The following is a 25,715-nucleotide window of genomic DNA, read 5'->3' on the forward strand; positions in this document are numbered from 1 at the left end:
ACCTCTTTCTCCAATGATACCATATAAGCACAATGCTAAAACTCAGGTAACCTAGCAAACATACTTTCAAAATGGCTGGTTTCAAAGATGAAACTGTTTAAGTTCAGGGAACAAATCTTTTTTTCTCCCAATGTGTATCCTTTTATTTTATTTTATTTTTATTGAAGTATAGTTGATTTACAGTGTTTCACGTGTACAGGGAACAAATCTTTTTTTCAGTTTAGGTCCAGTGATGTAGCAGAGTTCCTGGCACATTGTAGGTGCTTAATATGTGCTTGTTGAATGAATTAATATCTAGTATTTTTTAGTAATAGATAAAAATTAAGAAATAAGTTATTTTAAGATGTTGATTAAAAAACTGACATCTTTTTACCTGTAGTTAAAATATAATTGTGATAAATGGATTATTTCCCATATATAGAGACAGATTGCCTTTCAGGATAAAAAATTATATAGATCTAATTGCTAATTTTTTATGTCTTTCAAGATTTTTATTGAAGGATGGCCAACTGTGGCTCTGCGCTCCTCAGGCAAAGCAAATATGGAAATGCTTAGCAGAGAACGCAGTTTACCTTTGTGATCGTGAAGCCTGTTTTAAGTGGTATTCCAAGTTGATGGGCGATGAACCAGACTTGGATCCTGATATTAATAAGGACTTCTTTGAAAGCAATGTACTTCAGCTTGATCCTTCTCTACTGACTGAAAATGGAATGAAATGTTTTGAGCGATTCTTCAAAGCTGTGAATTGTCGAGAAGGAAAACTAGTAGCAAAAAGGAGAGCATATATGATGGATGATTTGGAGTTAATAGGATTAGACTACCTTTGGAGGGTAAGTGAAAAGTAGGAACTTTGTAAGCAGTGTATCTGATGTTTTTCAAATAGGTAAGAAATCACATTTGTACAAATGAATTATATGTATGTATGCTGCTCTGATGCTTGTCGCAGGAGGTAGTGATAGTTCATCTTTATCTTACTTTTCTCCCTCCCTCCACCTCCCCCTCCCCCTCCTTCTGCCACTGATGTTCCTTTTGTCTTGGCTTAGAATCTGTCTGTCCCAGATGTGTTTAGAAGTAAATGCACTAACCATACAGATCTTTCATGCCCCTCCATGAAAGTTATTTTCTTCCCTTTTTTAGTTTAATGTAGACCTCTGTTTCTTCTTCAGCATTAATTTTAGCTTATCCATTTAATGCTAAAATAGAGGGCAGAAAAAAAGACTTTATTTAGAAAGGATTATGAATGTATACTTTATCAGCACTGTTTAACTTGTGATATTTTTAGATACCTGAGTAAAATATTATCTACTTAAAGCTAATTTTTCCACCTTTGCACCTTTATAGTGTGTGTATATATATATATATATATATATATTTTTTTTTTTTTTTTTAGTTGAGATATAATTGACATACAACACTACATTAGTTTCAGGTATACAGCATAATGATTTGATGTGTACGTACTGCAAAATGATCACAATAAGTCTAGTTAACATCTGTCACTACACAGTTACATTTTTTTTTCTTGTAATGAGAACTTTTAAGATTTACTCGAGAATTCCCTGGTGGTCCAGTGGTTAGGACTCGGTGCTTTCACTGCTGTGGCCCAGGTTCAATCCCTGGTTGGGGAACTAAGGTCCCGAAAGCTGTGTGGCTCGGCCAAAAAAAAAATTTACTCTCTTACCATTCACTCTTTCAAATATGCAGTACAGTATTATTACCTGTAGTCACTGTGCTCTGCATTACATCCCCAGGACTTATTTATTTTATAACTGGAAGTTTGTACCTTTTGAACCTGTTCACCATTTGGCAACCATTAATCTGTTCTCTGTATCTATGAGTTCAATTTTTTGTTTGTGTTTTTTATTTTTTTAGATTCCACATATAAGTGAGATCACACAGTATTTGTCTCTCTCTCTCTCTGACTTATTAGCACTTAGCATAATGCCCTCAAGTTCCATCCATGTTTTTGTAATATAGTATTAATATATTATTCCTGTCTTTAAAAATCTGATCTGTTCACAGCAGTTTATATTGTTTTCTGGATCTGAAATGTTTTTCTGCAGACAGACCAAGTTGTTTACTTTGGTATTTGATTATTCAGACTTTAGGTGTGTGGTTTTCAAGATTTTTAAACAGCAGAGACCCTTTTTAAAAGTCAAAATTTAGATAATACTCCAAAATGTACAACTAGTTGAAGTGAGAAAGGAAAGCGTGATTTTTTTCTTGCGACTCAGTCTCCCTATGCTTCACTCCCTTCCCCCTCCCAAGCCTATTATAGGGTTCATCCCTAAAACTCGTCATCACTCCTAGAGTTCTATACATAGTTTGAAAACCACTGATATGATTAGATGAGTGATGAAGATCTATACAAATGGGGTAGGGGTGGGTAACCTTTTATGGTAAGCTGTATTTCATATAATCTTTGTTTCCTTTAACTAATTTGAATTCCTTCCTTAATATCTCACTGCTTGGTTACCAGGGTGTTGAATTGCAGGGTTAAATAATACTAATGACAGCATATTTTATTCTTAGTAAAATGTGTCTTTCTTTCTTAACTTGATTTATTCAAAGACTTGAGTTTTGCATTTGTTATATTTTTGGTCTGTTTTCTCACTTTAATTTTACTTGATTATCAAAGTCGATATTCCCTTTTAAATTATTGAATGCTGTATTAAAAATAACTGAAGGTATGGTTTGAATGGAAATGCCCAACTAAAATATTTCTTGAAAGGTATTTACACTTGAATCTTTTTGAACCTAGGTGGTGATTCAGAGTAATGATGATATTGCCAGCAGAGCTATAGATCTCCTTAAAGAGATATACACGAACCTTGGTCCAAGGCTACAGGTCAATCAGGTGAGGATTGACATGTATTAAAACTTCCACAAATTTGAATTCTGATTGAAGAACTCTTGCTAATAAGAATTTTTTTCTTTACTTCAAGATTAACTAGAAATTGTTTTTGTTTCAATTCGTATTATAAAAACATACCTAAAATATTTAGTCCACATTTCTCTCCTACAAAATGCTGTCTAAATGAGTCTCATCTTGATATAATTATCTTGAAGTGATTATTTTGAGTATAGTTATGGTAGGAGATTTCGGCCAAATTTCTTTCCATTCTGACACCTAATCCTGAAGTTCATTTTTTATGTATCTAGTTTATACTTGTTAACTTAAATAACGTTAGCTTCCTTTGACAAAACATAGTGTGTGTTTATTATTATTGTTTCTATTTTATTGATGTATAGTAGATTTTACAATGTTGTGTTAATTTCTGCTGCACAGCTAAGTGATTCAGTTATACATACATATACATTCTTTGTTTATATTCTTTTCCATTATGGTTTATCAAAGGACATTGAATATAGTTACCTGTGCTATACAGTAGGACCTTGTTTTTTATCCATTCTGTATATAATAGTTTGCATGTGCTAATCCCAAACTCCCAATCCATCCCTCCCCCACCCTCTCTCCCCCTTGGCAGCCACAAGTCTGTTCTCAAACGTATTTTATTATCAATTATCAATATAGATTCTCTCGTTAAATAGGATCATGGTTAAATGAGATCTACCTTTAAATTGTTGCCATCTTTAATTAGATTAATGTTTTATTAATATATATATGAAACACTTTATATACATATAAAACTTGAACTGTCTTTATTTGGCCCATTATTTGTAGGTGGTAATCCATGAAGACTTCATTCAGTCTTGCTTTGATCGTTTGAAAGCCTCCTATGACACACTGTGTGTTTTGGATGGTGACAAAGACAGTATTAATTGTGCAAGACAGGAAGCTGTTCGAATGGTTCGAGTACTAACTGTGTTACGGGAGTATATAAATGAATGTGACAGTGATTATCATGAGGAAAGAACAATTCTACCTATGTCAAGGTTTGTGAATAACTGATCTACTAGTGCTACTTCTTAATTATTTGACATTTTCCTAGCCATTTAATTTTAAGAAGTGATGATGTACAGGAAGAAAGGAAATTTTTCATTTTTTGAAAACGTTAGTGTCTTGCTTAAAAACAGTATTTGTATCTTATAGAATTTTTTTTTTAATAGTAGACCTTTTTTGTTTTCAGGATCTGTTTTTTGCTTGTTTTTGTTTAGGGCATTCTCAATTAAATCTAGTTTCTTCTTTTTTTTTTTTTAACTTAATGGCTTTTTTTTTTTTTGGCTGCGTTGGGTCTTCGTTGCTGTGCGTGGGTTTTCTCTAGTTGCGGCGAGCGGGGGCTGCTCTTCGTTGCGGTGCGTGGGCTTCTCATTGCAGTGGCTTCTCTTGTTGCGGAGCACGGGCTCTAGGCACGCGGGCTCTAGAGCACAGGCTCAGTAGTTGTGGCGCACGGGCTTAGTTGCTCCGTGGCATGTGGGATCTTCCCAGACCAGGGCTCAAACCCGTGTTCCCTGCAATGGCAAGCGGATTCTTAACCACTGCGCCACCAGGGAAGCCCTCTAGTTTCTTCTTTTTATTCTGGTTGGTCTTTTTTTGTTTGTTTGTTTGTTTGTTTGTTTTGCCATTGACTTTGTTGCCCATTAAGTGTTGCCAGGGGTATTTTGCCATTGAAGTGCTTTGATGCCATTTATTTCCACTGTTAAAAACAATAGCATAGTCTGGTTGCAGAGTAATTGGAGAGAACTCTTAAAAGCTGCTTTGACAGATAGCCAGTATAGCAAGAAATATTTTTAAATGGTCTACTAACATTTCTCTCTTTTTTTTTCTTCCAGTTTTATTGAGATATAATTGACATACAGCCTTTATAAGTTTATAATAATTTGACTTGGTACATCATGAAATGATTACCACAATAAGTTTAGTGAACATCCATCATCTCATATAAATACAAAAGAAAGAAAAAGGAAAAAATACTCTTCCCTTGTGACAAGAACTCAGGATTTATTCTCTTAACAGCTTTCATATATAACATAGAGCAGTGTTAATTATATTAATCACGTTGAGCATTACATCTCTAGTACTCAGTTATCTTATAACTGGAAGTTTGTACCTTTTAACCGCCTTCATCCAATTCTTCCTCCCCTGTCCTGCCCCCGAGCCCAGTAATCACAAATCTGATCTCTTTTTCTGTGAGTTTGTTTGATTTTGAAATATAATTGACCTACAACACTATGTTAGTTCCTGGTACACAACATAGTGCCTGAATATTTCTTTCCATTACAAAATGATCACCATGATTAGTTACCACCTGTCATCCCATGACTCATTTATTTTGTAACTGGAAGTTTGTACCTCTTAAAACTTCCGTTACCTAATTCCCTCATCTTCGGGTCTATTAACGTTTCTCTTAAGATTTCACCATTTAGTATACTCAAATAATATGTATAATTTAGAGATATTTATAGAATGTGAGCCATTAGTATTTGAGTTCTCTTTTTAACCATGAAATTATTAAAATTGCTCCTTGAATATGTTTTCTATTTTTTTGTATCTTACCTGCAGGAAGATAATATGCCAACATAAATATCATTTTGGGGATGACTTTTGATATTAGTTGGGCTTTTATAGCATTAAAAATAAATGAAATGTTACTCATGTCTCTGTTTTAATGTCTTGTAACTAGATACCTGTAAACTATAGGTCCAAGAGTAACAACAGTGAAATATGATTGTTGTGTTTTGAAGATTACTTATAATATTTGTAGTTAAAAGGAGCAGTAGATATTTTCAAGATCCTAAAAATAATGTGTCTTTAACTCACTTTCTCTTGTTTAGTAAGAAAATATTCAATTTTAAATTGCTAGCTTTATTTTCTTTGCAAGAAGATTTGAAAATCTGCTGAATATGATGATGTTTTCCCTTTTTTTTCCCCCAGAGCTTTCCGTGGTAAACACCTTTCTTTTATAGTTCGATTTCCAAACCAGGGCAGACAGGTTGATGACTTGGACGTATGGTCTCATACAAATGATACAATCGGTTCAGTACGACGATGTATTCTCAATCGTATCAAAGCCAATGTAGCTCATACAAAAATTGAGCTCTTTGTAGGCGGTGAACTGATAGATCCTGCAGATGATAGAAAGTTGATTGGACAGTTAAACTTAAAGGATAAATCAGTAAGTATCTATAATTACCAAACTTTTCAAGAAAATCAAACCGGGGACTCTTTCATTTTTGTAGTCAGCATTTCACTCAATAAATGTTAATGGAGCATCTGTTATGTGTGAGGCTCTGTATTTTCTGTATTAGGTGTTTGAATTGTAACACTAAATAAGACAGGCATTATGGTACCTATAATATAGTAGAGGAAAAGATTTCTAAAAACAAAACTGTTTTAAGTGGTTATGTTAGACAACAGTTATAAATTATATTTCTAAAAATACAGTGTGTAGTTTTTTGTTTTTTGTTGATATGTCACTAACTTCTGTTTTGTGTATTTTTCCTTGTCTTTGGTACTAACATAGTATATCATTTTCAGCTAATTACAGCCAAACTTACACAAATAAGTTCCAATATGCCTTCAAGCCCTGATAGTTCTTCTGATTCCTCAACTGGATCTCCTGGAAACCATGGTAATCATTACAGTGATGGTCCCAATCCAGAAGTGGAAAGCTGTTTGCCCGGGGTGGTGAGTAGATAGTTTTGAGCTATTGTATGCAAGGCATTTTGCTAGGTTATTTAAGAATAAAGTATACAGAATAGTTCTTTTTTCTTGAACTTACAATTACATTAGGCAAAATATCAAATAACTGTACATTTAACCATCAACTTCAGAATGGATCCCTTTGAAAGGTGATTGTAACTTGGTTGAAATTTAAAACCACATTTTGTATGGATATAGTGTTGTTATATTTACATAAAACTAGCCCATTATACAACTTAATTATAACTGTTGAGCTTATTGAGCAAAATAACCACTGTATTTTGTATTTGTACCACAAAAATGAATTCTTCAGAACTGTTTCTGTAGGAAAATATCTGCAGTCTTTCTTAGATTGTCAGTAACATATCTTGTTTCTAAAGAAAGTGATTCCTTCCTTACCTCCCCACAAAAATTTTAATGGCTACAATAATACCAGCCACTCCAGTGTCAGAAGGATTGGCTCTCTACAACAGTTGGATTAGGAATTTAACTGTTAGTGGGCATGGCAGCCGTTTGTTTATACAGAGTCTGACTTGTATGTACAAGAGGAATAGTTTAACAAAACAGTAAAAAAGCTGTCACACACAAAGTACTGGAGGTGGCTTGGATAATGTATCCAGTCTACATTATGAAGGATTTCTAAAAGTGAGATGATGGGGTAGGCAGACCATTTCAGGATAGAAATGACATAAGCAAAACTGTGGAGATTAATCAGCACATTTATTTGGGGACTCTTCTTTTGGGGAGGTGTAATTTACAGGTAAATATTTTGTATTCTAGATAATGTCACTGCATCCCAGATACATCTCTTTCCTTTGGCAAGTTGCAGACTTGGGTAGCAGCCTAAATATGCCCCCTCTTAGAGATGGAGCAAGAATACTTATGAAACTTATGCCACCAGGTAAGAAATTTCTTTTTAAATGATAATAATGTTGATAAAGTACATGTTGGACAGTAAAGGGGTATGTTAGCAAATTCTCTTCCTAGATGGAAAATAACAGGAGTTGGCAAACTATATAGCTCACTGGCCAAATCCAACCCACTGTCTGTTTTTGGTACAGCCCAAGAGCTAAGGATGGTTTTTACATTTTCTAATTGCTGAAGAAAAAATCAAAAGAATAATATTTTGTCACTTAATGAAAATTATATGAAATTTAAATTTTGGTGTCCATAAACGAAGTTTTATTGGTGTACAAGCCATGCTCATTCATGTACATGCTGTCTTAGCTGCTTTTGTCTTAGCGCAGCAGCAGTTGTGGCAGAGACCATATCACCTGCAAAGCCTTAAATATTTACTATCTGACCCTTTACAGAAAAAATTTTCTGGCCCCTGGACTGGGTTTTGGGTCATGTGTCATCTATAGCATTGTTCCTTTTTTATTCCCGGGAAACAACCACTTTCAATTGGTAGCTCTTATTCTTATCTATGTCTATACTATCTGTAAATAAAACTGTTTGTCAGTTTTAGATGCCTACTGATTTTCTGTTGTGTAAATGAAAACTTAACTCTTACTTCCACATTCTTCCAATTTTTTCTTTTTACTTTTCTTTTTTTTGCCACACCATGTGGCATGTGGGATCTTAGTTCCCCGACCAGGGATCAAACCCGCGCCCCCTGCAGTGGAAGCGTGGAGTCTTAACCACTGGGCTGCCAGGGAAGTCCCTCTTCCAGTTTTTTCTTAAATTCATATTCAGCATTTGTTTTTTCAAGAGTGTGTGAAAAGTAGTTTGCTGGATTAATGGCAACTTTTTTTTTCAGGGTTTAATAATTTCCCCTTTTTATTTTCTTGATTTTCTATACACCTATTACTAATTCTTTCCACATATTCTCTAGTAACCTCTTAAAATAATTTTCCATTATTATGTGTATTATATAATCTGTCGGCTCCACTGTTGTCCTGGAACTTTTCTTCTGCCTCCTCTCATCTGGTTGTTGTTCGCTACACAGCTACCATTTGGGGACTTCTTTCTTCAGCTTTCCTATGGTGGATCCCTGTTCACTGGCTCCTATGTCTTGAGCCTTTCTTGAGGGGCTCTGTCATTTTGCTGAAGCACACCCTCCTGCACTTATTTCAGAAAGGGTACGTGGGAGGTGGTTTTGTTTTTTGTTTCTGAAACATTGCTAATCTGAATGCTTAACCTTCACATTTGATTAGTAGTTTGGGTATTGAATTCTAGCTTGAAAATTTACTCAGCTGTCTAGCTGGTAATGTTGCTTGTGTGAAGACCAAAGCTCTCCTGAGTTCTATTCCTTTGCTTTTTTTTTTTTTTTTTTTTTAATAGTTACATATGCTTTTTTCTTTTTTTAACATCTTTATTGGAGTATAATTGCTTTACAATGGTGTGTTAGTTTCTGCTTTATAACAAAGTGAATCAGCTATACATATACGTATATCCGCATATCTCCTCCGTCTTGCGTCTCCCTCCCATCCTCCCTATTCCACCCCTCTAGGTGGTCACAAAGCACTGAGCTGATCTCCCTGTGCTATGTGGCTGCTTCCCACTAGCTCTCTGTTTTACATTTGGTAGTGTATATATGTCCATGCTACTCTCTCACTTCGTCCCAGCTTACCCTTCCCCCTCCCCGTGTCCTCAAGTCCATTCTCTACATCTGCGTCTTTATTCCTGTCCTGCCCCTAGGTTCTTCAGAACCATTTTTTTGATTCTATATATATGTGTTAGCATACGGTATTTGTTTTTCTCTTTCTGACTGACTTCACTCTGTATGACAGTCTCTAGATCCATCCACCTTGCTACAAATGACTCAATTTCGTTTCTTTTTATGGCTGAGTAAGATTCCATTGTATATTTGTGCCACATCTTTATCCATTCATCTGTCGATGGACACTTAGGTTACTTCCATGTCCTGGCTATTGTAAATAGAGCTGCAATGAACATTGTGGTACATGACTCTTTTTGAATTATGGTTTTCTCAGGGTATATGCCCAGTAGTGGGATTGCTGGATGGTATGGTAGTTCTATTTTTAGTTTTTTAAGGAACCTCCATACTGCTCTCCATAGTGGCTATATCAATTTACATTCCCACCAACAGTGCAAGATACTCCTTTGCTTTTGATCTTTGTTTCTGGAAATTTTGGTTTTATCATTGAGTTTAGAACTTTCCTGATGAAATGCCTTGCTTGGTATAGGTCTGCTTTGTGATGGGTTTTCAGTGGGCCTGGAGATTCCTAATTTGTGAGAGATTTCTGTTCTTTCTTTGCTAATTTACTTCTCCATGTTTTGCTTTTTGTGGATCTTTGAAATGTCTTTGACTGTGGTGTTGAATCTACTAAATCTGATTTTCTTACCTTTCCTTTCTCCTCTCATTAATTTTATTCCAGCTTTGGGTGGTATCCTTACTTTCTCCAGCTCTTTTGTTGACTTTTTGCCCCCAGATATTCTAGTGTTAAATTTTCAAGACCTTCCTCCAAGTGATCCTTTTCCATAGGATTTTTTCATGAGCACATTTCAGTGTTTCTGCTCTAATATATGTGTTTTCCTCTAAAACCTAACGTTCTACAAAGTTATGCACTAAAAATAACAGAGCTTGTGGAAAGAGAGAATTCGATCAGATCATTCAATCCTATACAACTTAAAACAATTTTTTTTAATGTTTTTTGGAAACATTTACAACCTTACAGAAAAGTTTGAAGTATAATTCAAGGACTTCAAGAGCCATTTGAGAGTAATTTGCTGCTGGTCTGATGTCCCATCATCCTTAAATACTTTATTGTGTATTTCCAACAAGCAAGGATATTGGCATTCTACTATAAAGTAGAGCTTTGCCTTCTCCCCTATTCATTATATGTTATCACTGTTTACTCATGGATTCTTATTTTATCCATTGGGTTATAGCCATTATAGTCATTATTTATTTTGATGCTCAGTTGTCCCAGGTATGGTCAGTGGATGTGTACTCAACTGTCTTTTTTACATGAACCCAGTGCTTTTTTTTAACATAGCTTCATCATCTTTTGAGTACTTTTTACTTTCTGGCATAAGATATTTAAAGTTCGTCTAGTACTTTCTCTATTCCAGCCCTAGAATCAGACATTTCTCCTTTTAGTGAGGGAAGATATTTAGAAACCAGAATGTGAGGGCTAAATTGTGCTCATTACTACTGGGGTGTTCCTTGTGGTCTAGGCATTTTCATTGGACTTAGGAAGTAATACACACTTAAACACACACACACACATATATGTAAACACATTTATATCAAAAAACAAACATGGGTTCATACTGGTACTAATCCAGCTTTTGTCTTTTGCATTCCATATTTGTATCTGTTCTCTACATTAGTGAGATATCTGCTTCCCAGCTTCATCCGTCTATTGGGGAGGGAGGTAGAGTAGAAATTTGCCTCTTAGGCAGATTTCAGGCACTCTGTTTTTAAGTCTTTGATTCATCTGTACCTTCTCACTTATGTTTTGTTTTCATATCCTTAACTTTTCTAGGACTTGGTGGAGTGCTGATTTATAGGTACCCTCTCCCTCTTCCTCTTACCCCCCCCAAGAAGCACTTCTTGGGTTCAGCTAAGCCAGCTATCTTCCATCCCCTCTACACCTTCAGTAATTTGCTGACATCTCTAATGTTCCTTCAGCTTTTAACTTCTTTATCCTTCTGAGTTTATGTATTTTATATTAATTTATTGTCATTTTAGTGGGGTTTATGGATGCATTGCTGACAAATGCAGTTCAATAATTGGCCCAGATAATTTTTAAAACTGTTGTGTTTACATTATCTCCTTTTTCTAAAGTAGGCACCCTGCTGACCTTTCCCATCCGATCTCACTTTCTGAGTCATATGGTACAGAATCGATTCAGATGTTAATTAGATTCTTAAATAAGGCTTTTCTTTTTTTTCTTTCTAATTGAGTTTTTATTTGCTCTGTTAAGGCTTTTCTTAATGATTTAATTTAATTTGATCCTTATCTGTTGTGTAGTTTAGAATTTGTATTGTTTTACTTACTAGTATCTGAGTAACAGCTGTTGTTGCTTTATGTACACAGATTCAACATTTGAAAAGGAAAACCCATCTCATAATCCCTGACCTTGTGATTTGAGCATAGTGCCACTAGATGGCGGGAGGGAGCTCTTGCCGAGCAGCTCCAGCAGGAAACTTACGAGGGTGCTTTTATCTTATTTTATATAATCGAAGTATAGTACCTAAATTTGAAATAGCCAGCTTCGAAAATGCCAGTAATGATTGTATGACAGTAGACAAATCATAGGCTTTGGACTCAAATGGACTTGAGTTCAAGTCCTGCTTCTTCAAGTTGCTACTCCACGGCCTTAGACATGAGTTTTCTTCAGAGCTTCCTTATCTGTAAAACTGAGCTAATAATAACTATTTCATAGAATTGCATGGATTAAATGGGGTCATGTATGGAAAACCCCTAGCCTAGTGGCGGGTATTTAATCACTATTCAACAAATGTTAACCTACTCTTTGTCACTGTGGTTGTTACACACACGGGCGTGTGCGCAGACACATTCTTCTTTAAGATAGGAAGCAGGAGCTCTAAGAAGAGGAAGTAGTTATAAATTCTGTTTCTAACATTTGGGTAATCATTTAGTGTTTGTGCACACATGCATGTATTTTAAAAGGAGGAAAAAAACAAGATGGAATTAGAAGCTTTTTTATTAGTCATTGACTTTACTTTTGTTTATTCTGAATCTTTGCCTAAAGTCCAGTGCCTCCATTATGATTTGCTGTTAAACTTAGAATTTCTACAGCAGTCTCTGTAGGTAATTTAAACTCTTGTAATTTAAACTCCTCAGGAGTTCCTGTGACCTTTATACGCATCAGGAAAACAGGTTCTCGCTTGATACAGAGAAATTAAAATGTATATTGCTTTACTAAGCAGAATGAGTTGCTTTTCCTCTTCAGACCTCCTTTTTTCCCAGGAGTTTGGTCTAACTAATATCTTAAAATATGGCAAAATCTGTTATGAGCACTTCACACTTGTTAACTCATTTAAACCTCACAACATTCCTAGGGAGGGAATTACTATTTTTATTTCTATTTTAAAGATGGGGAAACTGAGGCACCGAGAGATTGTTCCTTTTGACCAGAGACACGGAGCTTAAAGGCAGTTCTAAGATAATGCATGCAGTTGGGCTCCAAAGTTTGTACTGTTAACCTGTGTGTTACTGCTCAACGTTTTCTAGACTTTTTTATACTATGTTGCTATAATCATATAATTGATTAGGCTTATTAGGTATCTCTTCAACAGACTAGAAAGAAAGAAACTAAAATCCAGGATTATGGGCAGTTTAAATTTGTTGTCTCTATTTTCCATATTTTGTTAAATGAGCATGTGCATAATCGGGGACCTAAGATTATTTAGGTTCATGAATGCTAAAGCTAGAATGGCCACTAGTGATCATTGGGTTCAGATCCCTCAAATGAATAAACTATAATCCAACAACATTAAATGATTTGCTTAAAATTCAGTGCTTCCTTTTCTTAGAGCTCTTGTTTCTTTTCTCCTATTCCCTTTGCCCTCCCTCCTTCACTCAGAATATTTTTAAACTAAGCAAGGTATTTTCAGGTACAGCATATGAATTGGTTTCTTTTTAGAGAGTAACTTGGATCTTTATTGTTTAAAAAAAAATTGAGAAAACCTAAATACCCAGTGTTAGAGATTAAACTAGTGTACTGGCAAAAGGACATGTCATTTTAATCATTAATATAAAATGATATAGCGGATGAATATTTAATGACAGGAGAAGATACTCACAAATGTTTTATTATTAAAACTGAATATTTCATTTAGTTATAATGTCACTCTCCTTTCAGAATAGGGAAAGCCAACAGTTTTAACACAAATTGAAGTTTTTTTGATAAGATATTTCCAGGCCTGTAAAAATTAGCTTACCCTAAGGAAATTATAGTAATTTTCAGTTATCTTTATTCTTCAAGAAAATCTTATTTATCGAGTGGTATTTTAATCATAGGGCATTTACCTTGGAAATAATTTGATTATTGAAGTACTTTCTGAAGTAAATTTGAGTGTTTGGTAGCTAATAATGGGATTGTTTCTTTCTTTTTTACCGTATCTTTTTAGTGTGATTTAAGTGAAACTCATCTTTTAATATTATCAAAAAAATCTTCTTACTTGATGTGCACATTAGGCACTGTTCCCTTTTTTTTTTTTTTTTTAAATGTTTGCTTTTTAAGGTTCAGTTTCCAAGGATACCAGTAAGCTTCTTTCATTTTAACAAACCAGTTGGTACAGGGGCCCCCAACCCCCGAGCCACCGACTGCTACTGGTCTGTGGCCTGTTAGGAACCTGGCCGCACAGCAGGGGGTGAGCAGCAGGCCGGACCAGTGAGGACCAGTGAGCGAACGAAGCTTCATCTGTATTCACAGCTGCTCCCCATCACTCTCATTACTGCCTGAGCTCCGCCTCCTGTCAGATTAGCGGCAGCATTAGATTCTCATAGGAGCTCGTAACCCTACTTTGAACTGCGCATGCGAGGGATCTAGGTTGAGGGCTCCTTATGAGAATCTAATGCCTGATCTGAGGTGGAGCTGAGGCGGTGATGCTAGCGCTGGGGAGCGGCTGCAGATACAGATTATCATTAGCAGAGAGGTTTGACTGCACAGAGACCATAATAAATCAATTGCTTGCAGACTCATATCAAAACCCTATCAGTGAGTGTCCCGCTGATTCTGCATTATGGTGAGTTGTATAATTATTTCATTATATATTACAATGTAATAATAATAGAAATAAAGTGCACAATAAATATAATGCACTTGAATCATCCCAAAACCATCCCCCCCACCCCGGTCTGTGGAAAAATTGTCCACACGAAATTGTCCACACCACCACGAAACTGGTGCCTGGTGCCAAGAAGGTTGGAGACTGCTGAGTTAATACACAGTGTCGTGGAGGCTAACATAAGTTGGAAGGAAGAGCTTGTCATATTTCCGTTTTTTTAATTTTCAATGAGAACTACTTCCTTTTGAAGTGTGTTGCAGTTTTTTGGTCTCTAGTGCCTGAGGAAGACATGTTGATTTGAGGTCTCTGAGTAGGAGGAGACTGCTTCCTTCGTGTTTGGGTTGAGTGATTAAAGAGCCCTGGTTGATTGTGACTTTTTTTTTTTTTTTTTTTAAACCAATCCAGATCTGGTTATGTCTTGTGAAGTTTGAGCCTGTAACTCAGCTGAATTGATTCTTATTCCATACTAAAGTAGTCTTCAGAATATCAAAAGTAAAATACTATGAATGCATGAATTATGTTTTGTTTTAGACTATGTATCTTTTTTTCTTACAGATAGCACAACAATAGAAAAATTAAGAGCTATTTGTTTAGACCACGCCAAACTTGGAGAAAGCAGCCTTAGTCCATCTCTTGACTCGCTTTTCTTTGGTCCTTCAGCCTCACAAGTGCTATACCTAACAGAGGTTGGTTTTTACTTTTTGAATTTATTCCATGTTCTTGAAATTTGACCTTTTATATGATAATGTGAAGAACATGGATAAAATTGTAATGAAATATTTTTGAAAGAATTTCAAAATATGGGAAAATTTTAAACTAATGATGATGAGGAAAATAAGAAATTATCTTAAAACCTTTTAATACAGTTCTTCTACTTTTTTCCAGGTAGTCTATGCCTTGTTAATGCCTGCTGGTGCACCTCTGGCTGATGATTCCTCTGATTTTCAATTTCACTTCTTGAAAAGTGGTGGCCTACCCCTTGTCCTGAGTATGCTAACCAGAAATAACTTCCTACCAAATGCAGATATGGAAACTCGAAGGGGTGCCTACCTCAATGCTCTTAAAATAGCCAAACTGTTGCTAACTGCCATTGGCTATGGCCACGTTCGAGCTGTGGCGGAAGCTTGTCAGCCAGGTGTGGAAGGCGTGAATCCCATGGCGTCGGTAATACAGACTTTTTAAAAATATTTTTGTAATAATAGATGGCAACTTTTAAAGTTAAACTTCTTAGAAACTCTTAAGAGTTGCTTATAGAGTTCAGAGTTGATTCAAAATGTTTTCAGTTCCTTTCCAGTGGTTCCTCATTTTAATGGTTTCCTTCTATTAAATTATATTTGTATTAAAATTACAAATGCTTTTCACTGACTCTACTCTGAGAGGGCAGTTCTTCCCTGTTCCCTTAAATCCTGTTTGACTTTTGATTAATACTTTTTTTTTTTTTTTGATGTGTAGTTGACTTACAATATTAGTTTCAGGTGTGCAACAAAGTGATTTGATATTTTTATAGATTATACTCCATATAGTTATTATAAAATATTGGCTATATTCCCTGTGTTGTACCTTACATCCTTTTTTTAATTTGTTTATTTATTTATTTTTGGCTGCGTTGGGTCTTTGCTGCTACGCGCGGGCTTTTTCTAGTTGCGACGAGTGGGATCTACTCTTCGTTGCGGTGCGCGGGCTTCTCATTGCAGTGTCTTCTCTTGTTGCGGAGCACGGGCTCTAGGCGCACGGGCTTCAGTAGTTGTGGCTCACGGGCTCTAGAGCACAGGCTTAGTAGTTGTGGTGCACAGGCTTAGTTGTTCCACGGCATGTGGGATCTTCCCAGACCAGGACTCGAACCCATGTCCCCTGCATTGGCAGGCGGATTCTTAACCACTGCACCACCAGGGAAGTCCCCGCCTTACATCCTTATAGCTCACTTATTTTTATACCTAGTAGTTTGTACCTCTTAATCCCCTTCACCTATTTTGCCTCTCTCCCCTCTGGTAACCACTAGTTTGTTTTCTGTATCTGTGGTTCTGTTCCTGTTTAGTTATATTTGTTTGTTTTATTTTTTAGATTCCACGTATACGTGAAAATATACAGTATTTGTCTTTTCTTTGTCGGACTTATTTCATTCTTTTTATGGTTGAATAATATAATATTCCATTGCATACACACACCCCACATCTTCTTTATCCATTCATCTGTTGATGGACACTTACGTTGCTTCCATATCTTGGCTATTGTGAATAATGCTGCTGTGAACACTGAGGTGCATATATCTTTTCAAATTAGTGTTTTCATGTTCTTCAGATATATACCCAGGACTGGAATTGCTGGATCACTGTTTGCAGATGATCATGGTACTATTCTATACGTATAGAACCCTAAAGACTCCACCAAAAAACTATTAGAACTAATAAGTGAATTCAGTAAAGCTGCAGGACACAAGATTGATATACAGAACTCTGTTGCATTTCTATACACTAATAATGAACTATCAGAGAAATCAAGGATGCAATCACATCAAAAAAAACACCTGGCAATAAATTTAACCAAGGAAGTGAAAGACCTATACTCTGAAAACTATAAAACGTTGATAAAAGGAAATTATAATACGATACGAAGAAATGGAAAGTTATCCTGTGTTCATGGATTGGAAGAATTAATGTTAAAATGTTCATACCCAATGCAATGTATAGATTTAATTCAATCGCTATCAAAACTTGTGACATTTTTCACAGAACTAGAACAGATAATCCTAAAATTTGTATGGAACCGCTAAAAACCCCAAATAGTCTTTTAATTATTTTATTTTATTTTTCGGCCTCACTGCACCACTTGAGGGATCCTAGTTCCCCAACCAGGGATTGAACCCAGGCCCTTGGCAGTGAAAGCACGGAGTCCTAACCACTGGACCGCCAGGGAAGTCCTTCTTTCAATTATTTTAAACCTACTAAAAACTCCATATGAATCTCTTCCTAGCTCGTATCTGGCATATATATATATATACACACACACACACAGATGGCAATAAAAAAGATGTTCACCCTTGTACGACACAGGTTTGAACTGCTCGAGTCTGCTTATACATGGATTTTTCAGTAAGTACTACAGTACTACACGATCCTAAATTGATTGGAACCACAGATACCCAGGGCCGACTGTAAAGTTTTGTGCAGATTTTCGACTCCTAGAATGTCTATACTCCTAACCCCCATGCTGTTCAAGGATCAACTGTAATTGATTTAGCCTGTTGCCAGCCTCTCTTCCCACCTTGACAGGCTTAACCTCCAATTCTGAACTTATTTTGACTCTGTTTTTACCTTGATCCATTTTACCAAAGGTTCTCAAGACATGCCAGAATTCGATGCCTATTTATGAGAAGTCAAACTACGCATTTGACTTGTTTTATATGCATCATAAGTGATGGTTTACTAAGTTGCCAATAGAAGATAAAAGCTTCAGGAATATAGATGTTCTATTTTAAGAATGGCTTAGGCCTTGAGATTAGAATATTGATTAGATATGTGATACTATAATAATCACATATAATTGAGATAATAGCATTTATAATTGTTTTAGGTGTGATGATGATACTGTGGTTATGTTTAAAAGGAAGAGCCCTCTCTTTTAAGAAAAGATTGTTGAAGTATTTACAGATGAAATTATATGATATTTAGGATTTGCTTCAAAATAATCCTGGGGTGGGGCAGGGATGGAAAGTGAGGGGAGTGGTTAGACAAAGTAATTTTGGTCCTTTGTTCATAATTGTTGAAGCTGGGCGGTGGGTACATGTGAGTTCATAATCCTTTTCTCTCCACTTTCATATATGTTAGAAATTTTCATTAAAAAGGGTAATGAAAAAAAGTGGCCCAAGTCTTAAATTGTTTTGCATTAAAGGTACCACGCTTACTAGGATTTTTTTAAAGTGGTGTTCTTCTTAAGATAAAAACAGATTCTTACCATAATCCCTGACACAGGAGCTTAATGAAGTACACAGAAAATATAAATGCTCCCCTCTTTCACGTCTCTCTTTTATTCAGAAAATGTGCCACTGTGTATACAGAGGTACATAATAGCCTCTAATCTCAAGGAGCTCACAGTCAATAGGGCGGTAAAGGCAAAATTAGTAAAAACAGACTTGTCTTAAATACTGTTGTAGAAATACTTACAATATGGAGAAGAGTTAGAACTTGAAAGGCAGTCAGAATTGCCTGGCTAATAACTACTTAAAAGTAACCTTTTTTCTTTATGGGCTTAAAAATTTGGTCTGGTACCTTTTATACATTAGTATTTTTCTTCTGTTATTGATATTCCTTACTTTTTCTTTTCTAAAAAGAGTTTGATGACCAGGGTGAATGGGGAGCAGGGTCTGCCCAGGAGCATGCATGTGAAGTACTTCACTGAGTTTCTAGTTGGGACTGCGACCAGTCAGTTCAGTTTATCACTCACCTCTGCAAGTTGTGCTGAATGCAGATGTAGAGACATAAGTTGGATTGATCTAGAATGGGGTTTGCAGAGGGATATGTGGCACTCCACTACACAAGAAAAAGAGGAAGCCCACATTGTTGGCAATGCAAAGAACTTTTTGTGTAAGTCACACGGGTTCTACAGTGTATTGAATATATACAGAAGGGAGATCATCCTGCGGGAGTGGTGCTGAGTGAGGAGTAAAGGATTGGATTTGGTTATGTACGCAGTATTAAAGTAAAATATTTATCTTTTTTCAGGTCAACCAAGTTACTCATGATCAAGCAGTGGTGCTACAAAGTGCCCTTCAGAGCATTCCTAATCCATCATCTGAATGCATGCTTAGAAATGTGTCAATTCGTCTTGCTCAGCAAATATCTGATGAGGTTAGTATTAAATTTGTAAAGCTCTGAAATTCTGGAAGGTTCATTTCTTTCACTTTTGACCCTCTCTTTATGTAGGAATAACCCTTATCACATTTTGGGGCTTAATTTTCCTAGGCCCACTCATTTTAATCACTGACTCAGTCTAGATAAAGTTCCCTTAACATGAATTTTACCTAATGATAATATTAGTACTTTCTGGTTTTAATCACCTTTATGTACAATGAACAGCATCCTTTTAAAGCATATAATTAGGTGAAATTTGACAAATACATATGTGTGTCACACGTCCACCATAGTCAAGACACAGAATGTCTCCATCACTCTTTCCATATGCCCCTTTGAAGTCTCTTCTTCTTCCCTATCTACCCCTGGCCTCAGATAACCACTGATCTTTTGTTACTATATAGTAGTTTTCATTTTCTAGAATTTTACACAAGTGGAATCATACAGTGTGTGTTCTTTTATGTCTGGCTTCTGTCACTCAGAATAATGACTTTGAGAATTATCTGTGTGGTGTGGACCATTAGTCCATTCCTTTTTATTGCTGAGTAATACCCCATTATGAATATTCCACATTGTGTTTATCCATATACTTGGTAAAGGACATTCTCTTTCTTAGCTGTGAATAAAGCTGCTGTAAACATTCTGTACGAGTGTTTGTGTGGACCTAAGTTTTTATTTCTTTTGGGTAAAAAACTAGGAGTGGAATGGTTTGATCACCTCTGTAGTCTTTTTAAGGTTCTTCTGAAAGTAGAGTAGAGCCAGATAATAACTTGGAGAGCATACTTTGTGGTATTGCTGTTAAACGAAATAATGGGACAAAGGCAACTTGGGAACCTAAAGACAGTGGTACTACTTCACAGCCATTCCTGTTTCCTTTACAGGGAGAAACATTTTTGCTTTTCTAGTGATTATTCCACTCTAATACTGTGTCAACTGTTTTAATTACTCATTATCTTGCAGGCTTCAAGATATATGCCTGATATTTGTGTAATTAGAGCTATACAAAAAATTATCTGGGCATCAGGATGTGGGGCATTACAGCTAGTATTTAGCCCAAATGAAGAAATCACTAAAATTTATGAGAAGGTAAGAATTATCGCAGAAATATATTACCTTTAAGACAATGTTTAATTGTGCATGAGGCTGAATTATTATGTCTGCCATCTTAATATGAAACTGTCTTTTTCTACTTCTCACTAAAGTCAGGTATAATTATTTCATACTGAATTTGCTTTCTCCTATCCTCTTTATTCTTCTTTCATCATCTTTCTGTCCTATGTATTTTGGTTTAGGTAACTGTCAGTTGTGATATCATGGCATTTACGTATTTTTGACTCTCTTAAAGCATTCAAGAGTGTCAGCCAATTAGGTATCATCCTTGATCTTCCATTAGATTAATCAAGTTATTTGCAGAAGAGAGACTGTGTTTGACTCTTTGATTTTCTGTTATATATATCTGCCCCTGATAGCCACTGCTGCTTATTTAGAAGGGGAAATTAAGTTATAGGAGCTTCCCTTTTATGGCCAACATAACCGTGATTTGCCTGGGATATATGTTGATGTCCTGTACTGTTGGTTACTCACTCAGCTAATATTTGAATGCCTGTTCTTCTTCAGGCATGTACTATAAATATTACTTATTGATAACTTCAGGTTAGAATTTATTAGCTATCTACCCAAGCATATTTTAGGTCGTAAAACCTTCAAACCTTTCCTGAACGGTTGTCTGAGACAATTGCTTTTGAATACAATGGCACTGTAGGTAAGCTACATAATGGGACTAGTCAGAAGTTGGGTACTCTGACTGCAGTGCCAGAGTGGTTCTTGAGGAAGGAATGATTGTTGGTGCAGAAGTACACAACTCAGAAGGTCTCTAGGAGCCTGGGGGACAAAGAAGCAGGTAATATGCTCAGTGTGCTCCTTCAGCCATCCTTGGGACCTAGCAAAAGAATAGAATTAGACTTTATCATCTGTTTATACTCATTTCCGTGCTATTTCAAAGGGGCCTCAAGAGTTGTAGGTAAAGAAGCTGAGGCCAAGTGGTTTAAGTGACTAGGTAAGTTTTAAGCACTAACTTGAAGTTTGTATGAGATTTTTCTTAAATACATCTCTAGGTAATTTGTCCCTGACTATAATTTTACAGACCAATGCAGGCAATGAGCCAGATTTGGAAGATGAACAGGTTTGCTGTGAAGCATTGGAGGTGATGACGTTATGTTTTGCCTTGATTCCGACAGCCTTAGATGCTCTTAGTAAAGAAAAGGCTTGGCAGACATTCATTATTGATTTACTGTTGCACTGTCACAGCAAGTAAGTGTCTTTTTTAATTGTAAGAAATTTGATCTTATTTTTTTTAAGCAGAAATGAATTAATTTGTGTTGGCAGAATTTATCCCAGGAATCAAATATTTATTGTCTCTATAGCACACTAATGTTTAGGAAATTTTTATTTAACTGTGTTTTGCCTAGACCTGAATTTGTTTGGTTTTACTGTCTACAAAATGTGAACATTAATTCTCAAAGTAAAATTAATTTTTCTGTAATTCCAGAATTTAGTTTCACCTAAGAGGTATGTATTTTAGCCCATTTAAAAAATCTGGTTTACAAGATTTAAATTAAATAGGACATTTAGCTTCCTTTCTTAGATACCTAGAGCCAAGTGTTTTTTTTTTAGTGAAGTTGTTAAGTCAATGTGGAATTCACAAGGCATGGTTATGGTAAGAACTTTTGCATTTTACACTGAGAATAAAGACCAATTATAAAGTCCTAGTTTTTCATTTTAAGAGCATTTATTCAGTGGCATTAATTTTGTTTTGGGCTTCTTTTTGTGCAGGTCAATCAAATTTGTAGAAAATGTAGGTTTTCCATCCTCTTATGTCAATCTAATCTTGACCTTCATAAGGTAACTTTTTAAACTTGAGCTCTAATCAATATCACTGTTATATGTAATTAATCTATCTCACATACATTTTGCAAAAAGACCCAGGAAATGTTCACTTTGTTTATTCTTTCACATTCCATTCAACGATGACAAAAATCACTGATGAAAAGTTAGTGTAAGGTCAAAATAAGCACTTTGCTGACATGAAGCCTAGTGGTAAAGTTTTTTTGTTTTTTGTTTGTTTGTTTTTTTAAGTGTACATGGTGTGATGGAGTAGTAGGTTCAACTCACTCCAGGGGATGCTGTAAAGTAATTTAGTGGTCTCAAGTGGGAATCTCTATTATTTTAGAAGTTCCTTGGTAATTTCCTTGAAGACATCTAGTTCAGCCTATTCAGAAAGTTCTTTGATGGGATCCCCACCCCCCAAATAAGCTTGAGCTTGCTATCTCTTTGAGAAAACTTTATCATCGTTGGACAACTGTGTATGTTAAGAAAGATAAATAGGTTGAATAAGTCTGGAGGAGAGGAAAGATGATTAGCCATGAGTTTTGATGAAGTCAGACCTGGAGGTACAAATTTCTTAATCTATGTTGATTTTTTAAAATCTTAAACTAAATTAGGAACTTATGTCACTTTCTTTGCTACTAAGTATCAAGAAACTTCGTTTAATAAGTTTTCTGCCCTCTACTTTTTACGAAAATCCCCATTATAGGAAGTTAGAACCATTTGACTCCTCTTCTCCCTGAAACTTGTGCACAATGAAGTAAAAAGTACCGTACACAGCACTTCTTCTCATGCCTCTTGTTATTTTGTCTTTGACAACAAGGGGTGTCTTCTAAGGTTAAGATCTTTTTTGAGCTTTAGGTATCTGATTTTCTTCCCTAGTACTGACTCTCACCCTGCCCTGCAGTTTTAGTTATGTATGTATGTATTTATTTATTTATTTTTATTTTTGGCTGCTTTGGTTCTTCGTTGCGTGAGCAGGCTTCTCATCGCGGTGGCTTCTCTTATTGCGGAGCACGGGCTCTAGGCACGCGGGCTTCAGTAGTTGTGGCTCGTGGGTTCTAGAGCTCAGGCTCAGTAGTTGGGGCGCACGGGCTTAGTTGTTCCGCGGCCTGTGGGATCTTCCCAGACCAGGGCTCGAACCCGGGATCTTCCCGGACCAGAGCTCGAACCCGTGTCCCCTGCATTGGCAGGCGGATTCTTAACTACTGCACCACCAGGGAAGCCCTGCCCTGCAGTTTTAAATCATCATATTATAAATATCAGAGTACCGGGCTTCGATACTTGCAGAGTATATCTTGCAAAATATGATCGTGTTGTTTTCCTGCTTAAAATCTTTCCATGTCTTCCCATTGTCTTTGAATTAAGTGTAAACATTTAAATTTGGTTTATAAGCACTCCGCAATTTGGCTCTTGCTTCTACGCACTCGAAAATTTCAACTTCAGGGCCACATTTTCCAATAAGTTTTCCTTATCCCTAGAGGCCTCCTAGACCTCTGTTCCTATTAGAAGAGGTCTGCTTCCACATAACAACACTGATATTTTGTTGTAATTGCTCGTAATTGGATTTGAATTCCTTTAAGTGGATTTGTTGTGTTTTTTTTTTTTTTAAGCCTCCTCCAGCACCTGTTGCTTTTATACTCTGCCTGTTTAACTCCTTTATGTTACCTTGATGATCCATGGAGGCATTTGAGTTTGCCACTCCTGGCATAGTGCTTTCAAGGCACAGCTGAGTATTCTGGTAGAAGAAGAGAAAGGGATAATGCAGAAAAGGAGATTAGTAGGCATCAGTTTACAGAAGGCCTTTGATGCTGAGATCCAAGTAGTGTTAGATTTTAATATTGTAGGCAGTCTCACCAATGAATAATTTATCAAGTACCCATTATGCACCAGGCAGTGTTCTAGCTACTGGGAATATAGCAGTAAACAAAACAGACAAAATGTCAGCCTTTTTGGAGTCTGTACTAAAGGGGATGGGGAGTGGGAAAGGAAGACACATGGGAAAATATATAGTATGTTATATTAATAAATGCTATCGAGAGAAATAAATCAGGAATGGGGATGAGTGGGGAGGCAGGGTCATTGGAGTTCAGTTTTATGTAGGATAGTCAGAGAAGACTTCCCAGAGAAGGGTGACCTTTTAAACAGAGCTCTGAAAGAGTGAGGTAGTGATCCATGCAGTTAATGGGGGAAGTGTGTTGGGTTTTTGGGTGGGGGTTTTTTGTGTTTTGTTTTTCATTTTAAATTGTATTTTTTTTGTTCAGCTTTATTGAGATATAATCAGCATATAACTGTAACTTTAAGGTGTACAAAGTGTTGATTTGATACAGTCATATCTTGCAGTATGATTACCACCATAGCCTAAGGTTAGCTAACACCTCCCATCATATTTCATTTTAAATTTTATTTTATTTTTTATATGAGAAATACATTTTGGTCATCTGAATGACCAAATATATATATTTTTTAATTTTAATTTTTTAATTGAAGTATATATAGCTGCTTTACAGTGTTTCAGGTGTACAGCACAGTGATTCAGTTATACATATATATTTTTTTTCAGATTCTTTTCAATCATAGATTATTACGAAATACTGTATTTCCTGTATTATATAGTAGGTCCTTGTTGTTTATCTATTTTGTATGTAGTAGTCTGTTAATCCCAAATTCCAACTTTATCCCCCCCACCCCCCCGGGGAAGTGTGTTTTAAGCAGAAGAAACAACAGATGCAAATGTCCCAAGGCAGGAACATGCCTGACATGTAAAGAAAAACATGGAGCCGGGTGTGTCTGGAACAGCAGAGGTGGGGGAGTTGTAGGAGGTGAGGCCAGAGAGGCAATAAGCAGCCTGTAAGGATTTTATAGATCATTGTAAAGACATTAACTTTTACCCTAAGTGAGATGGGAATCCATTGGGGTTTTTTTTTTTTGGTTTTTTTGCTGCGGCGTGTGGGATCTTAGTTCCTTGACCAGGGATCAAACCTGTGTCCCCTGCATTGGGAGCAGAGTCTTAACTACTGGACCACCAGGGAAGTCCCCCATTGGAGGGTTTTGAGCAGAAGAATGATATGCTCTGAGTTAACATTTTAAGTTTATTCTGGTTGCTTTGCAGGAAAGGCACTTAGACTATTTCATTAATTCAAATAAAAGATGAGAGAGTCTGGAAGTATGGCAATAGTAGAAGTGGTGAGAAATGATCAGATTTTGAGTATGTTGTGAAGATACAGGCAACAGGATATTTTAGTAGATGTGTTTCTTTTGAAGCATTACCAAAGTCCGCATGTGTGAGGGAGGGTTCATCAGGAACTGACAAGCATCAACTCTTTATAGACCCTCACTCTATTTGGGCCGCATACCTAACTTTTTAAAAAATAAACTAGGGCAGTATGAATGACATATACCTCTGAAAATCTGGTATGGACCTTCTCCCCAACAAAACCAAGTATTCCTGATGTCAGTTTATTTGAATTCCACTAAACCTAACCCACAAAGCTTCTAAAGGTCCCTATGGTTTATAGGACCATGTACAGGTTTCAGAAACCTAAAAAATATCCAGGAGGGAGGTTAGTACACAGGATGTATACTGTCAAGTTCTTACATTGAACTAAAAATTTGTTTGTAAGCTGTTTATCAGCTAGCACATTGGCAGAAAC

The 25,715-nt window shown here is 36.2% G+C and overlaps 1 protein-coding gene across 8 annotated transcripts in view; it reads left to right on the top strand.

The window, feature by feature from the left end:
- The window catches only part of USP9X (ubiquitin specific peptidase 9 X-linked), a 120,062-nt gene that overhangs the window by 64,373 nt on the left and 29,974 nt on the right, over positions 1-25,715 (top strand). For all 8 annotated transcript variants that reach the window (XM_082378039.1, XM_082378033.1, XM_082378035.1 and 5 more), the window contains 11 exons: positions 488-830; positions 2,762-2,857; positions 3,686-3,897; positions 5,837-6,077; positions 6,440-6,589; positions 7,385-7,505; positions 14,888-15,018; positions 15,218-15,496; positions 19,051-19,176; positions 20,140-20,265; positions 21,323-21,489. In XM_082378039.1, the coding sequence (XP_082234165.1) occupies positions 488-830; positions 2,762-2,857; positions 3,686-3,897; positions 5,837-6,077; positions 6,440-6,589; positions 7,385-7,505; positions 14,888-15,018; positions 15,218-15,496; positions 19,051-19,176; positions 20,140-20,265; positions 21,323-21,489 (1,992 nt within the window). The remainder of the gene's footprint in view (positions 1-487; positions 831-2,761; positions 2,858-3,685; positions 3,898-5,836; positions 6,078-6,439; positions 6,590-7,384; positions 7,506-14,887; positions 15,019-15,217; positions 15,497-19,050; positions 19,177-20,139; positions 20,266-21,322; positions 21,490-25,715) is intronic.

The sequence above is a fragment of the Balaenoptera borealis genome (assembly GCF_965194805.1).
Source record: "Balaenoptera borealis genome assembly, chromosome: X".
Classification (NCBI taxonomy): Eukaryota; Metazoa; Chordata; class Mammalia; order Artiodactyla; family Balaenopteridae; genus Balaenoptera; species Balaenoptera borealis.